At 41.0% G+C, this 17,585-nt stretch overlaps 1 protein-coding gene across 1 annotated transcript in view; it reads left to right on the top strand.

Annotated features, from left to right (window-relative positions):
- Alk (ALK receptor tyrosine kinase) overlaps positions 1–17,585 on the top strand; it is a 713,950-nt gene that overhangs the window by 684,835 nt on the left and 11,530 nt on the right. Inside the window, exons 24-28 of the mRNA XM_070025303.1 lie at positions 371–468; positions 4,027–4,119; positions 6,762–6,863; positions 15,547–15,681; positions 16,305–16,395. Of these exons, the coding sequence (XP_069881404.1) occupies positions 371–468; positions 4,027–4,119; positions 6,762–6,863; positions 15,547–15,681; positions 16,305–16,395 (519 nt within the window). The remainder of the gene's footprint in view (positions 1–370; positions 469–4,026; positions 4,120–6,761; positions 6,864–15,546; positions 15,682–16,304; positions 16,396–17,585) is intronic.

Below are 17,585 nucleotides of genomic sequence, written 5' to 3'. Positions count from 1 at the left end.
CTAAGGAATATCACTGTTGCATTAGATCATCCTTTGTCCTGCTGTTGCTGCGATTCCCCTTCCCTTCCATGGATCTGACACTACACTGGAAATGAACTTTACAACTTGGAAGGACGGGAAGTAAGGAGCAGTAAGCAGGAGAAAATGAGGGAGGGGGTAACAGTGTTTAAAAAGAAATGTACTCATTACCTTACTTATATAACTGTAACCCCCTGTTCATCACCTTTACAATAAAGATATTTTTTTTAAAAAAAGACCCCTAGCTAGCAGCAGGCCTGGGTTCCGGCTTCTCGAAGAGAGAAGCTCAAGTTTCACATTTCCCTGTCTCCTGCAAGAGCCTCCTTAGTGGATCCCTTCTGTCTCTCCACAGAATCAGCCCTCCTCCCTCACCATGCTGGACCTTCTGCACGTGGCTCGGGACATTGCCTGTGGCTGTCAGTATCTAGAGGAAAATCACTTCATCCACCGGTGAGTCACATGACCTTGCTCTTCCTACCACTTTGTGTGTGCTTCCCAGGTGCCACAGGGCCAGATATTCCCCTAGCAGCACAAGAGGTCTCTCTGCAGAGCTGTTCATGCGATGTAGCTTTGAAGGGTAGCAGACTCCCAGGGCTTCTCCTGCGCATGTGTGTAGGCCTGTGAATTTTTCCAGACCTCTTGAGGGCCTCTGCCTAAACATTCAAGCTCTACACTAAACTCAAAGGCACAAAGACTCTGTTACTTTATTCACCTTCCTATTTCTGACATAGCGTAGGGGACAGCATGGATATTGGTTGGAAAAAATAGGCTTTTGTCTGAAATGAGTTATAGTAATTATTTTCTTTCATCTATACGACACTTCTTTTGATCCTTGTATGTTAATGCTATTTGAGTATCACATCTATACTTTGTGCTGTAAACACCATAGATCATCTATTTCTTTTCTTCTGACTGTTGATGCAGCTTGAGCTGAAATCAGAAAAGTGGAAAAGATTATTTGGGCTCTTTGCAAAGCTTTTCCTAATGATTTGCTTATAATTCCATAAATAATAGCCTGGTGGAGTCACTATGATTTATGAACCCCTGTCTTCAAAGAGTTGAAGGCATGTTCATCACAATTACAATATGTAAGCACAAAGTAGAAAATGAGAGCTGCTATGTGAGTTGAAAAGTAGCAAAGTGATTAGTTTGTAATAAGCTAGGCCCTCCCCTTCCTACCCCCCCCCAATAGAGTAGGGAAAAGAGATGAGGGTGTACACTTGCCCAAGCCCCAAAAGGGACAGTAACCTTTCTTATATAGCTCATCACTTTACTATTGCTCCAACATTGTCTCTGTGTCTTTGTGTCTCCCACATAAGTGCCAGTAACTGGGTTTGGATTCAGGGCCTAGACACTGTCCTTTAGCTTTTTCACTCAAAGTTGACTCTCTACCTCTTGAGCCACAGCTCTACTTCCAGACTTTTGGTGATTAATTGGGGGTAAGAGTCTCCTGGATTTTCCTGCCCAGGCTGGTTTTGAGCCATGATCCTCAGATCTCAGCCTCCTAAGTAGCTAGGATTACAGGTGTGAGCCACCAACACGAGGCTTGCTCCGTCATTTTGATCTGAAGTTACTCTTGGATTTGAACCTTTTCCAACTCTTACTTCATTCTGCCTGATAGAAATAATAGAACACAAGAGGATCCAGGACCAAAGCCCTGTGTCTTCATCCAAAGCCGCATTGTCTGCTTCAAAGGGCAGCTTAGCTTAGTTACGTTCCTGCCCTTTTTGTTATGCTTAGAACTGGCCAGAAATCTCAACTCTGGGCTCTTCTCACTGCTCACTTAAGACAAGGACATGAGGCAACTGTTGGTTAGAGACACTTTCCCGTTTCCTCTCCATGTCCTTTAAGTCTAGACTCATGTGAGAACAACTTGGGTATCACCATGGTGACTTCCAGTGTTTCCCTTTGCTTTTCATTACAGCTACTTCTTGTGTCTCTTTGGCCACTTTTGAAACCAGAGCACATGGAGTCTGGCTGTGGGACCACCTCTACCTTTCCTCTGTCATTCTAAGATCTGCTGTCTTGGAGTTGTGACACACCATGATAAAACCCAGTAAATAGTGACTAAAGATTAACATTCAATCCCAGAGCCATTGTTACTTTTTAAAATCATTTTTAAGAAATTAAGTTGGTTGAAGATCAACTCAAGAATTTATGAGATGGCCTGTTTTAAGTAAAAGCAAACTTCTGGCAGCAGCCATCTATCTTCCCCAAAGAGAGATGGGGTCACTTGGTAATTTATAGTAGAAGAGCACCTTTTGCTTCATTGCTAGGAGGGAGGTCCGTGGTTTACTCCCATGACAAAATTGCCTCTATTCCTTCCTCCTCCTTCAGCCAAGTATCTGCCCTGAAGATTCATGGACTTTTGAGACGTATGCCTTCTGAATTCAGAGTAGTCTCCCCCACAAGAACCACAGGCTCCATTTTGTTTTCATTAAATCTCTTGCCTTTGGACATGGTTTACTGCAATTGCAAGAATTATGTGCCATTCTACCAAATCTTAGTCTATTCTATGATATTACATCGACTTCCTTGTCATTAAATTCAAGATCACTTTTTAAAGTAACTATTTTATATGCATCAGCGTAAAGACCTTTCTGGGACCATAAATATTGTTCCTAGTCTACTTCACTATATTTCTCTTGAGACTTAATAGCTATATATCCAACTGTTTTTCTTGATGTCATACATTTTATGATTTTTTATGGTTTTATTGGGAGCCTGTTATGCACCATTGTCCCTCCAAAACTCAACTTAAACCTTATGAATTAGGTCAGTGGTCTTAGCAATAACCATTCTCCACTCCAGCCCATTGTTCTTGCATTCCAAGCAATGATCACTGTCCCAGGGCCTATTTTTTTTTAAGTACTAGCTTAGCCTATTTTCCAAATGCTTTCTCAACCAAGAATTAGAACCTCCATGAAACCAGCTGAAAATACAAAAACACCATCTGTTGTCCCCAAAGGTACTTCTTGGTTTTTCCTGCACCGGACTTTAATATTATTAGAGACCATTCCAGATTTGTCTCTATAACCTTGATTCCTATATGCATGTCCCTGGATAAACAGTCATACTCATGGTAGATAAGTGTTGGAAAACTTTGGATCATGTCTGGAGGCTTCCTACAGAAAAATGGGCCACTTGGAGCCTTCAACCAAGAAATCAGTCTCACAAAGTTTAGCAAATGCTTGAGAGATAACCATGAGTTCCAGAGCCATAATGGCTAGAAGTATGTAGGGGAATATCAGCAAATCATGCTAAACCAGAACACCTCTTCACACTACTGGCAAAAAGCAATCTGTAGGCTGGGCATCAGTGACTCACACCTGTAATTCTAGCTACTCAGGAGGCTGAGATCTGAGGGTTGCAGTTCAAAGCCAGTCCGGGCAGGAAAGTCTGTGAGATTCCTATCTCCAAGAAAGCAGAAAACCGTAAGTGCCACTGTGGCTCAAGTGTTAGAGCACTGGCCTTAAGCTGAACAGCTGAGGGACAGCGCCCACGTCTAGAGTTCAAGCCCCATAGACCGACAAAAAAGAAAGCAACCTGTAGTCCATACATAACAAGGGCCTAAAACCCAACAACACTTCTTATGCCTCTATATTATCTGCTTTTAGTTTGATGTTTTAGTAAAAGCAAAGTAACAATAGTATCTTACATGCTTGTTATGAGAATTAGTCATGAAGCCCTCGAACAAGGCTTAATACAGAGTAAAAGGTCATTAAATTCTAATACCTATTGCTATTGTCTTCATTATTATTGTCCCATTAACCATTTTCCATCATTTCCCTTGTTCCTATCCCATTTCTCCATTACTTCTGAGGTCTAGAATTAACATAGCTATTTCTTTCACACGGACATATAATATAGCAAAGGAAATAAAGAGCAAAAGATGGAACTGTGTGAACTTCTGACTGAAGCTGAAGATCCTAATAATGGATGTTATTTATTTATTTTCCCAGGATGAAATTAGGAAACACATTTTCTCATTTTTTTTTTCCTCCTCAGGGATATTGCTGCCAGAAACTGCCTCCTCACCTGTCCTGGTACTGGAAGAATAGCAAAGATTGGAGACTTTGGGATGGCACGAGACATCTATAGGTGAGCAAACTACTGTCCCCCACTGAAGCCTGTCTCTACTACCCTGTACCCAAAGCGAACAGCCTAAGCTGATGTACCTTACCTGCTTTCCTGGTACCTTGTCAACTTCCTGCACGAAATTTCAGTAAGTTCCTTTCAGGATAAAGGGAGACCTTAATCAGTATCCTTGCTGGCGAATCTACTTCCACGCAGTCCTTTGACACTGGGTTCCTAATTAGGTTGTCTCTCTGGCTCCCTTCCTCTCAGGCTGCTGTGTTCTCAGAATGGTTCTGAATAACTTGGATATTTGTGATGGGAAAGCCGCCAAGTGAGCTTATAACTACTCACCCCTTTCCTCCTCCTCGGGGCTCAAGAGCTCCCAGGATTTTTCCCTGTCACATGTTCAATGCTACTGGAAAAAATAATCATAACTTTTTAAAAAATGCTTCTTGGGGAAGTGGCACTGTGGTTCAAGTGGTAGAGCACTAGCCTTGAGCTGAAGAGCTGAGGGACAGCGCCCAAGCCCCATGACCAACAACAACAACAAAAATGCTTCTTGGGCTGAAGATAGAGTGCGGTGGCCTAACCTCTTTAATAAAGCCCAAGATTTGATTCCCAACAACAACAATATTGCCTAGTAGGTTTCAAAACCTATTTTTAAACATGTAGCACTTTCTCTTATACTTTCCTTCCCAACTTGTAGTTTATTCTTTTCCTCATTATTGACAACCATGACTGGCTACGTGCACAAGCTGGGCAAGTCTCTCCTCTTCATAGTCACTGATAAATGCCTTCCCTAACTCTCTGGGGAAGGGCAGAGACATAGTTATATAGAGTGGTAACTCTTTGCGGACGGTTGGACATAATCTGGCACCCCTAAGGACAGTGGTCAGAACTGGTACTGTGTTCAGAGGGGCAAAGATCCCGCTTCTGAGCTAAGACCACAGAGGAGCAGAAGGGGAGGACTCAGTCGGTGAGGATGTCTCCAAAGCTGCTTACTGCTGGAGTATATGCATTTGTGATTTTCGTATCCTCCTCTTAACCTTTTAAACCTAGAGTCTCAGCATTTCTTTCCTACTGTCTCAGAATACCCCAATAGTCTCTAGTTTAAAATATAATGCTGTGGTGTGTTATCAGGCTCTGCCTTCCACTCTGATAGCTTCCTGTTGTATGTCAGCTTTCTGCCACTGTGGCAAATACCTGAGACAGATCCACTTAAAAGGAAGAAGAGGTTTATGTTGGCTCACAGTTCTGGAGGTTTCAATCCATGCTCAATTGGCCCTATTGCTTTGGGCGTGTAGCAACACAGAATATCATGGTAGGAGCACGTGGCACCAGCACAGGCCCCATGTTCATCTCATGGTAGCCAGGAAGTAAAGGGAGAAAGGACTGGACTAGAGTCCTAATATCCCCTTACAGGCCCCATGTTCATCTCATGGTAGCCAGGAAGTAAAGGGAGAAAGGACTGGACTAGAGTCCTAATATCCCCTTCGAGGCCATGCCTTCAATAATAACTTGATTTCCTTCCCCATGGCCTCATCTACTAAAAGTTTCACCAGCTCCCAATCACACCATAGGCTGGTGACTAAGGCTTTCAGGGGACAATTGGGATCCTTACTTGGGCTTTTAACCACCCTCATTTTTCTACAGTCCCACTGCTCTCCCATACTAGGCAATTTTGTGGGTCAGGAATTTCTTGACATCTTCACTCCATCCATGCTCCTCTGTGAGACTTTCCTCATATCTTACCCCTGCCTCACATAGAGCAAATTAATCCTTCATTCGTGGCACTGAATTCTGTCCCTACTACTTTGTCATGTTCAGTGTCTGTGCACTGACTGCAGATATGTCTCCTTCTACTCAACTGTATCCTTGGGAGACGGATGATGACATATTTATGTCCTCAGCTTATGGCAGAGTACCTGATACATACCAATAACTCCCTACATGTTTATTGAAGTAATTAATTAATATAGACAGCTGGTGAGGAGCTGTCTCCCATAACACATCCAGACACAGAACACCAGGCTAGGTGTGGAATTGGCTTAAAAGGTAGATGAGTTAATTTATTAGTTTTTCTCAGAGACGTGCACTAATGACATTACTGATGAAAACTCCTCAATTTAATTCATCTGTGTATAAGCTAACTCTATGCCCAGCCCTATGTTCTCCTGTCCGGGTGTGTTATGGGAACAACCCCTGCCAGCTGTCTAGAGGTGTCGAGTGCCTGTATTGAGCTAAATACTGCTGTGCAAGTGCCACAGAGGATCCAAAATGAATAAGACAGCAACCCTCCTCTCAGTTCTCCCATTTTGGATCCTACATTACTGCAGGTCATCAAAAACATAATGTACTTAGAAGGCTGGAGTCGTGTTATTCATTGTGAGTTATAATAAAAAAATATCCAACAGGGAGATCTCAACATCTGCTAGCAGGGATCTTAGTCATTGCATAGATCTTTTCCTTTGTGCCTCAAGTGCGCCATTAAATGATGCCAAAGTTCTTAACTAAATGATCTGTGCTGTCCCACTCTCCTCTGGAACCACCAAGGACTCCTCCGATTTCAATCCTTTAATGGGGAAAACTGTGTTGCTGCCATGTTCTCAAGTTTCTGTGTGGTGCCATCTCCAGATCCGAGCTTGGTGTCTTCTTCCTCCCCACAGAGCCAGCTACTATAGAAAGGGAGGGTGTGCCATGCTGCCGGTTAAGTGGATGCCCCCAGAGGCCTTCATGGAAGGAATATTTACTTCTAAAACAGACACATGGTGAGTCTTCCTACCGTGCTGATGCAGGCACCCCGCGAGGCTTTAGGTGGTGTTCCTGGGCCAAATGAGCCACGCTCCTCACTGAGCCCCTGGGCTAATGGGGAAAGGAAAGGGAGAGAAAAGATTGGATATGACTCACAGTGGTGGTTCTCATTGGAGAGCTTCTTAAAATGAGGATTACTGGACCTACCCTGAGAGTCTCTAATTCAAGCCTGGAGTCCCGCTGGACACTTGCATTTCCAACAGATTCTAAACTGAGTTTGACTTTGCTGGCTGGGAGAACCACATGTTGAGAGCCTCATGTAATTGTATGTGACAAATGAAACCTCCGTTCCCTCACAAAGCATACACATGGATGTGTGTTCTCAGAGCATACAAACACATATACATACATACACACACATGCATCAAAAAAGGAAGATTTTTAATTACATTAAAAAATCTTTGTTTTCCGAAGATACAGATGACAAAGACAAAACTTCAGAGACTAGCAAGTTCATGAATAAGTGGAACTTTAGCATACACACACAAATATGTGTATTTTAGAGCATGCAAATATATACACACATATGCATGCACATGTGCGCGCGAACACACACACACACACACACACACACACACCAATAAAGGGAGATTTTTAATTTCATTAAAAATTCTTTGTCTGGAAAAGACAGAGATGATGACAAAAACAAAACTTCAGAGATTAGAAAGTTCATGACTAAGTAGACCCTTGCTGAGATCAAATCTTCTAGTGTATTGACTCACTCCCACACACACCATTCCCGCCCCCATCTCTATTATCAAGTCTGAGATTCTCTTTCCAGGGAGATTCAACTAAGTCCCTTAGGTCTTAGGATCATAAACTTCAGCAGGGGAGTGGTACTCTAATCTATGCCAGGATATTTTCTTTTCTTTCTTTAAATGCTGGTGCCAGTGCTAGGTCTTGAATTCAGAGCCCCTCACTCTTGCTTAGTCTTCTTGCCTATGACTGGTGATTTACTAGTTGAGTTGTGCCTCCAGCTCAACATTTTGCTGGTTAATTGGATGTGAGGTCTTGTAGACTTTTCTGACCAGGCCTGGCCTCAAACTGAACCTCCAGGCCTCAGCCTCTTGAATAGCTAAGATTATAGGCATGAGCCACAGGTGTGTGGCAACAGAAGAACTTTCTTCTGAAGTGTGTCTATATAAAGATGGATTGTTCTCAGCACCAAGAACAGGCAGGGAGGGGAAGTCCTGGGGGAAATAAGCATTGAAGATACTAACAATGAGGTCACCAGTGTAGCAGACTTGAGCAACAAAGATCTTAATCCCAGAAGCTCAGCATTGTTAGCTTGGAAGAAAAGGAAGGCTGGATGTGATGATACAGGCTTGTGGTACCAGCTACTCAAGAAACAGAAGTAAGCTGGTCATCCGTGGCTCACACCTGTAACCCTAGCTACTCAGGAAACTGTGATCTGAGGATCACAGTTTGAGCCCAGGCAGGAAAGTCTATGAGACTCTATATCCACTAAACTACCAAAGAAGCAGGAAGTGGAGCTGTGGCTCAAAAGTGGTAGAACACTAGCCTTAAGCTAAAGAAGTTCAAGACAACACTCAGGCCCTGAGTTCAAGGCCCAGGATTGGCACCAAATAGGAAAAAAGAAACAAGAGGGTCAATGTTCAAGGCAAATTCAGAGAAAGTTAGCAAAAGCTTATCTCAGAAACAAAAAGGACTGGGCATGTGAGTTCAGCCCCTAGTAGGAGGAAGGGAAACAGAAGGAAGAGGAGGAAGAGGAAAAGGAGGAAAAAGAGGAGGAGAGGAGGAAAAGGAAGAGGAGCAATAAGAGGAGTGAGAGGAAGAAGAGGGAGAGGATGAAATAAGATGACAATCTGGACAAGAGGTAGTTTTCTAGGAGCAAATGTCATCACATGGGTCCTTCATTGACCTCTATCCTCAGCCCAAGAAGGAATAGTAAATGCCACCCTCAGTGAAGGAAGAGGCAACACGAATGTGGGCTCAAGGGGTTCTGGCTGTTACCAAAAGCTGGGCGAAGCCTGCAACAAACTCTCCCCTAAGAGCCTTCGAGGGAGCACACCCTGCTGACACCATGCAGTCAGTCAAGTGACACCAAATTCACATTTGCTGGTTAATTGGACTTCTCTACTCAGGCTGACTTTGAACCTTGATCTTCAGTTCTCAGCTTCCTGAGTAGCTAGGATTCCAGGCATGAGCCATCCATGCCTGGCTAACATTCATTTTCTTTAAATATATGATGACAGAAATATTAAAAGTAATGGATGGATTGGAATATACAGTTAAATAAATCTTCTGGAAGAATAAAACAACTCTAAAAGAATAGTTACATAGGAAAGAAAAGAGAAGAAAATTGAGACAATTAGAACATTCGATCCATTAAATTGATGAGATGGGAGTCACAGAAAGAAAGAAGTGAAGAGAATAAAAATATGGAAATAATTCAGGATTTCCCAGAATCAGATATCAATCTCCTGCGTGAAAGTACTCACCAAGTACCAAGTGCCATGGGAAAAAAAGAGCCACCCGGGCTGGGAAGGTGGCTCAGTGGTAGAGCGTTTGCCTTGCATGCTTTAGACCCTGGGTTCGATTCCTCAGCACCACATAAGCAGAAAAAAAAAGCCATAAGTGGCGCGGTGGCTCAAGAGGTAGAGCACTAGCCTTGAGCTGAAGAGCTGAGGGACAGCACCCAGGCCCAGAGTTCAGGCCCCATGACCAGACCCCCCCCCCAAAAAAAGAGGCACATGAGATCACACGCCATGGACTTCTACACCAGTGGTAGTGAAGATTGTGCATGCTAACAAGTAGACTAAACTAACCGTGGAAACAATCCCAGATAAAAGAGAGTGCAGAGCATGGAATAGCTTGAAGTGGGGTCCCTGCATCAGCAGCCGAAACATCACCTGGCAACTCATTAGAAGTACAAACTCGCAGCCCCCACCTCAGGCCTAATATGACAGAAAAGCTTGGGAGTGGGACCCAGTAATCTGTGTTTTAATAGACTCTCTAGAAGATTCCCTTGTGCACCAAAGGTGGAATATCAGTCACCTAACCTACCCAGAGGCAGAAGAGAACTTAGTAATGGTTCTGAACACATGCATAGCTATGGCCCATTGGTTCTGCTCTTAAGTACCACCATTCATGAAAGGTTGACACAAATACTCTTGGGAAGAGATGTTCATTGGCTCATTGGTTGAAATACAGAAAAGACAAAAACAACCCAACTCTCCCATGAGCTGTTCATAATGTTTGTGTGTGAGTGTGAGAAAGAGAGAAAGAGAGAGAGGAGAGAGAGAGACAGAGACAGAGACAGAGACAGAGAGACAGAGAGAATGTGTTCTGGGGCCTAAACTCAGGGCCTAGATGCAGTCCCCAGCCTTTTTTGCTCAAGATTGACACTCTACCACTTGAGTCACACCTTCACCACATCTGGCATTTTGGTGGTTAAGTAACAATATCAGTCTTACTGGCTTTCCTATGCAGGCTGGCTTCAAATAGCAATCCTCAGATTTCAGCCTCCTGAGTATCTGATTATGGTCATGAGCACCAGCATTAGGTAATAGGCTGTTCATTTTTATCTTGGAAAATAGCTCAGCAATATAAAAGAATTCTGTATTAACATTGATATGTGTGTATTACAAAAATTATACTCAGTATAAGAAGAGGGAGGAGTAAACTACAAAAAAAAGGAGTAGTTTAAAACTCAGGTATAAAGCCGGGCATGGTGGCTCACACTTATAATCCTAGCTAGTCAGAAGGCTGAGATCTAAGGATCATTGTTTGAAGCCAGCATGGGCAGAAAAGTCCATGAGATTCTCATCTTTAATTAATTGGCAAAAAGTCAGAAATGGAAATGTGGCTCAAGTCCTAGAATGCCATCCTTGAGTGGAAAAAATAAGTGAGAAGACAAGGCGCTGAGCGTTAAGTCCAAGTACCAAGTACCAAAAACTTGTGAATAATTTTACAATGCAAAAATTAAGTCTGTAATATAGAATCTTCATATTTTATGCCTTCTCACATTCTTAGAGAATGTCAAATTCTTAGAATGTCAATTCTTAGAAAATACATTGGAACCTCAGTGAAGGGAAGGGAGGGAAGAAGAGCTAAAGATGGGGGTTTTGTGTACCTATTTTATTTATTCAGAAAAAAAGGAGTGCTGTCCCAAAGGTGAAATAACATCTAGATTCTCTCAAAAGATGCTGATATCTACTTATCTCAAAGATCTATCTATCTATCTAAATATCATTTGTATTTAATCATCTGTCTACTAAATCTAGCTAGCTAGGTAAATTTGAAATATCTTCTATGCAGGTATGAAAATAGCACAATGAAACTCCTTTGTACAACTACTATAGGCTAATAAAAGAAAAAATCTAGACAGAAAGAAAATGTATAGCTATAATTCTTTAAGCTAGCTTCTTGCTTGTTTGATTTTTGCTGTTATGCTTTGCTGGGGAGGACTTAAAGACCACTAGAGAGGCAAAATCTATGTGCAGGCAATTAGTACACAACACAGTCAAGAGCTCTGGCAGTCTATTTCCGTCTGTGTTAGGTCTGTGTTGTCACAGTCTCTGCTACAACCTGCTCATCTTCAAAACATGGAAAACACCTTTGCCCAATCTTCTTCACAACAATCTCTGAAATTTCACCAAGATGACAACAAGAGTGTTTTATGTTCCATAAAAGTATAGTTCCCTATAATTTTTATGTCAGGAGTTATTAACAACAGAAAGCTACTTCCAGACATTAAAGACAGGATTTATTTAAAAAAAAAAAAAAAAAAAAAAAAGGCCAGGTGCTAGTGGCTCACACCTGTATTCCTAGCTACTCGGAAGAAAAGTAAGAGAAGAGGAGGGTTGGTTAAGACGCACTGTATTCGTAAACTGCTTTGTTAAATGCAAATCCTTTGTACAACTACTTAAAGATAATAAAAATATTTTTAGTGAGAATTTTTGGAAATGGCGTTGGAGTTCACGTGGTAGAGCGCTAGCCTTGAGCTGAAGAGCTGTGGGACAGCGCCCAGCCCCAGAGTTCAAGCCCCAGGACCAACAAAAAAAAGAGAGAGAGATAATTTTTTTTAAAGAGCAATGACTTCTAAGAAATTTTCACTAAATTTCAAATCTTTAGATTTGAACATTTATATTTCTTATTTTTACCATTTTGTCTTTATTAAATTTCCTTTCTTGAAAATAGTTTTTCTCTAGTTTTTCAAGTTACAATAAAACATAATAAAATATTCCTTTAAAAAACAAAATATTAAATGAGGGAAGGGGTAACAAGTTTGACAAGAAATGTACTTATTACCTTACTTATGTGACTGTAACTCCTCTGTACATCACCTTGACAATAAAAAGACAAAATTAAATAAATAAAATATTGCCAGGCGCTCATGGCTCATGCCTGTAATCCTAGCTACTCAGGAGGCTGAGATCTGAAGGTCACAGTTCAAAGCCAGCCCAGGCAAGAAAGTCCATGAGATTCTTATCTCCAATAAACTACTTAGAAAAAAGCCAGAAGTGGTACTGTAGCTCAAGTAGAAGAGCACTACTCTTGAGGGAAAGAAGCTCAGAGACAGTGCTCAGGCCCTGAGTTCAAGCCCCAAGACTGGCAAATAAATAAATGTTGATCCTTTAAGAATTTAGGATTTCAAATAAATTTTTAATCAAAATGCCAAACAAAATTGGTTTGGAACATAGTCCTAAAAATCACCTCATAAGTCAGTTAAAATAAAAGCAAGAAATCAGAAAAAATAAGAGGAAACGCTTTACATATATAGTAAAAACAAATACATGAAAAGCAAAGCAGAGTTGGGCACTGGTGATTCAACTTCTAATCCTCAGGAGGCTTAAATCTGAGGATTACTGTTCAACCCAGCCAATGAGGAACATCTCTGAAACTCTTATCTCCAGTTAATCGTGTTTCTAATCCTCAGGAGGCTGAAATCTGAGGACTGCTGTTTAAAATAGCCAAGCAGGAAAATCTCTGAAACTCTTATCTCCAGTTAACCACCAAAACAAACTCAGAAATGGAGCTGTGGCTCAAGTGGTAGAGGGCTAGCTTTGAGCAAAACAGCTCAGGAACAGCACCTAGGTCTTGAATTCAAGCCCCAAGATTGGCACAAAAATAAAGTAAAACAGAATTGTCTTAAAGCAAGAAGCTGAGAAATAGATTAGATGAATAGATAAGTCAAAAATGGACCTGTTTTCAATCATCAATCAATAGGTATAAGAAATATTACTTAATGAATAGTATTGAAGGAGTAATTGTTTAGAAAAGTTAATTTAGTTCCTCATAGTACACACCAAGTTAAATTCCCACTGAATCTGAGAAGAGGAAAAAAAAAAACACAACTATGAGAAAACAGCAAATATCTCATCTTTGGTGAAGAAAGCATTGCATGATTATAAAATCAGTGCTCATAGAAAATGTTTATAGATTTAACTACCTAAAATCAGTGCTCATAGAAAATTTTTATAGACTTAACTACCTAAATATAAAAATGTTTTTCATGTTAGAAAGTAAAATTAGAAAGCAACTAATAGAAGAGTGAATTTTTCAGGAAAGACTCATATCTTTTACATAAAGAACGTAGCCAGATACACTGGCATGTGCCTATAATCCTAGCTACCCAGGAGGTGGAAATCAAGATCATGATTAAAGACCAGCTCAGGCTAAAATGCAAGAGTCTATCTTTTTTTTTAAAAATCAGCAAAAAATGGCTGGAGATCTGAATCAAATAGTAGAGTACCTACCTAGCAAGAATGAGATACTGAGTTTAAATCACACCAAGGCTGGTGGCGGGTGGGAGGAGAATGGGAAGTTGCATGGCAAAAAAACAAAAAAAAAGGAAATGTGATAACCAAAATAACATAAGAATGGGCTAAAAATACTATAAGATAACATAAACATAAAATAAACTCATAAACATTGTAAAAATAGTCCATCGTGTTAACCAATGATGTAGGATACTCCTCATCAAGTTTTATTTTCAGGAGTCGTTCTCATAGTAAATCACACACAGTGTAGAGGAGAGAATCTGCTGTCCTCTGGGCAGTGCTGAGAAATGAACATAGTAATGTGTTTGGAAATCACATTTCTCAATATTTTTATTCGTTTGATCGTGTTGATATACTAGAATTATTCTTGATTTCATGAACTTATCCTAGCATAGTAATGACAGAATTAATCTGAGGAAATCCTCCTTTTAGCAGAGATGAACATCATCATGGCATTTTAAATAGTTTGAAAATTGAAGACAATTTGATAAGACAAATTAGGGCACAACTGCTCAGTGGGATATTTGACAACCATTTCAAATGCTGTTTCCAAAATGTATTAGCAAGGAAAATGTCTGTGTGATAATGGAATACAAAAAAATACATATCCAGGTTTGAAATTGCATGTTGAATATAACTGCAATTAGGGTTTTTTCATCTGCTCTATAGAAATTTCTAATTTTTTTCATCTTTCATTTTTTTTCTCTTGAAGTACCTTTACAGAAAGCTTGTTCTATTTCTTTCTCAAAAAATATTAATTTAGGGATCTCACAATTGTTATAAACCACAATTTATTTCTTGAAAGCTCCAGGATAGAATTAAAGATAGCAAGATTCTTATTTTTAACTTTGAAATAAATGGCTATGACAGAGGGCTGTCTTTGTACGTGTGTGCATGTGTTTCTTTGCTCCTCTTTGGTCTACACAGCTTGTGGGCTCTAGTGCCTATCATTATTCAATTTGTCCTCTACGAATGTGATAGGACCATGTGATTCCTCTGTTTTTCCCCTGCTATTCCAAGTTGACCAATAGGGTGAAAGGAACAGCCTACTACCAAACTGGGAACTCATGAACAAGCTAAGAATTCCAAAATAAGGGATTTTTAACCCTCAGTGAAGATCTCACAAGAAAAATGCTTTGGTTAGATTTTTTTCAAAATCAAATATTTGAGCTCTATTCTCTTAGAAATCTTCCTGGAAAACTTCTTCCCCCACTTTTTTAAACTGCAATGTTAAAAAAAAAAAAAAGCATAGAAATGTGACTGAAACCAAAAAAATATTACTGGTGGTTATCTTTCAATGGAGAGTCCCATGTGGTACCTTCTCCTTCATTCCTTTGAGTTTCTGCATCTTGGCACCCTCTTTTATGGGAAAGGGAGAAACAGATTAAGGTGAGAATGAAGAGAAAAAGCAAGGAGAATACAGTCAAACTTTTCATTTTAAGCCAGACATGGTGGTTCATGCCTATAATCCTGGCTACTCAGGAGGCTGAGATCTGAGGATGGCAGTTCAAAGCCAGCCGGGGCAGGAAAGTCCACAAGACTCTTATCTCCAATAAACCACTCAGAAAAATGAAGTGGCTCTGTGGCTCAAGTGGTGGAGCGCTATCCTTGAGCTGAAGAGCTGAGGGACAGCGCGCAGGCCCAGAGTTCAAGCCCCATGACTGACAAAAAAAAAAAAAAAAAATCATTATATATCCTGAAAAATTAGGAAAAGTACAGGAAGGATGAGTGAGAATGTTGAAAGGGGTGACGATCCAGACGCATTGAATTCATAAACCACTTTGTTGAATATGTCCCTTTTCCAACTACTAAAAGATAATTTTTTAAAAAGAAAGACTCAATGTGTGTGCACTCGTATCTACATCCCTGCCTGTGTTTTCTGCCCTACGGCCAGGTCCTTCGGAGTGCTGCTGTGGGAGATCTTTTCCCTCGGGTACATGCCATATCCCAGCAAAAGCAACCAAGAAGTGCTGGAGTTCGTCACCAGTGGAGGACGGATGGATCCACCTAAGAACTGCCCTGGGCCTGTGTATGACTCTTAGAAACATTTCTGCAAGCAGTTCTCTTTCCAAATCTGGGCCACATATGTGTCTTTAAAGCAGAGTTGAAAGCTGTTTCGTGTAATATGCTCTTAAGATAGAAATGTGTGTGACCCCAGTAGATGAGTTAGTCTTCTACCTCAGAAAAGGTATCCCCTGTCTTACTGGAGATTATAGCCTCTCCAGGACTACACCGGTAGGGGTACCCCAAGAACTATGGGTTCCACACTGGATCCCTGCTACTCAGTACTCGATATCTGAATCTCCCTTCCATTTTCTGTTCCCTGCACTTTCTGCTGTCCTGTCTGGCAGCTCTTACTTCCTTCCCAGAACAAGGCAAATGTGATGTAGAATATTGCTCTCCCAAAGTGGCTTCAACTAAGGGATGGGAAAAGGGAGTTGTATTTAATCTGTCATATTTAATGAGTTTTGGCATTATAAAGCCTTGCACCTGAGCATGGTTCCCCAGGCTACCAGCAGGAGGCAGCATCTCAACCTTGTAGGTCCTAGATGAGTTGACAGCCTCAAAGATGGATGCCATGCCTGGCTGGGAGAAATGTCTTTTCTATCCTCCAGTATCTCCTAACTTTAATTACTGTGCTTATTCTTTCAGATATCGAATAATGACTCAGTGCTGGCAACATCAGCCTGAAGACAGGCCCAACTTTGCCATCATTTTGGAGAGGATTGAATACTGCACCCAGGTATAAACATTTTCTTCCTTCAGATGGCATTTGTTAGTTAAATCTACAGTATATGGAGAAAAATCATGAAGACAGCAGACTCTGAAATATGACATGAAAGATTAAACTATAACAGGATCATGAGAATGAATATCCATTTTATAGAATTAAGTGATTGATACTTGTTTGTCCATTTCACACAAACAAATGCCAGTAGCTTCCACTTTCATCAAACAGAGCTATAGAGGGTCAAACAGAAGGAGTAGGAAATCAACTCAATTCACAAGTACAAGTAAGTCCCCGCTGGATGCCCAGTGTTTTATTAGATGAAACTCGAGGCTCAGAGAACTATGATTCACCTACTCTCAAATAATTCATAGCTTGACTGGAAAAATAATAGCATATAAAATAAACAACAGCATACAATTGCTAAATCGTATGTCCAACTATATATGTGACAAGGAATGGAAGTATTGAGGGAATGAATGTTCTAAATAATCTGGAGACATTTTGATATCACCCATCGGGAGTACGTGTGTAGACATGTTACACAAATCACCATTATGTTATTTCATTTTTAGTTTTATTGAGGATTTTCGTCTATATTCATCCCCTTCTACAGGTGAGTAGTTAGGCTTGGAGAAATTGTCCAGTTGCATTTTCTAGCAATCCCAAGGTCCCTGTAGATCCTTCTCCTGTGCCTTTGGTCCACTGAATTGTCACTTCCTCCCCTTGTCTTCAGCAAATCAACATTACGCCAAGTATATAGAGGTTAGCAGGAAGTTGTTTCCTCTTTGTCTCATGTATAGACGTGCCTGCACCTGCAGCCATTCCCAGCATCCCCCGCCCCATCATATCTGAACCAAAGAATCCCTGCATTGTGAGCACTGTACATGGAACAATGAGATAGTGTAGGAAGCGCTTCCTCTGATCTCCAAGCACCACCAGTTCCCCTCCCCGACTGTGTTGCCAGGCTGTCTCTTCCTTGTATCTGTTTTCTTTCCCTAGCTTCGGACTCTTGTGCTAGGATATCTAACTCTGAGGAGAGAAGAGTCAAATAAGTAACCACTACCTTTCTAAATTCGGTGAGTGGAACAAAAGACAGATACTCTCTCCTATCTAGACTCATTGTCCTACCTGCACAGGCCTCTCAGCCCAGCAGGAAGCTGAGCATTCTCTTTGTCTGTATGGCTTTCACTTACCAAGTTAAT

Source organism: Dipodomys merriami, unplaced genomic scaffold, assembly GCF_024711535.1.
Source record: "Dipodomys merriami isolate MVZ:Mamm:240054 unplaced genomic scaffold, mDipMer1.0.p SCAF_17, whole genome shotgun sequence".
Taxonomy (NCBI): Eukaryota; Metazoa; Chordata; class Mammalia; order Rodentia; family Heteromyidae; genus Dipodomys; species Dipodomys merriami.
Note: the sequence above shows the minus strand (reverse complement) of the source record. Positions and strands in the feature narration are given on the sequence as shown.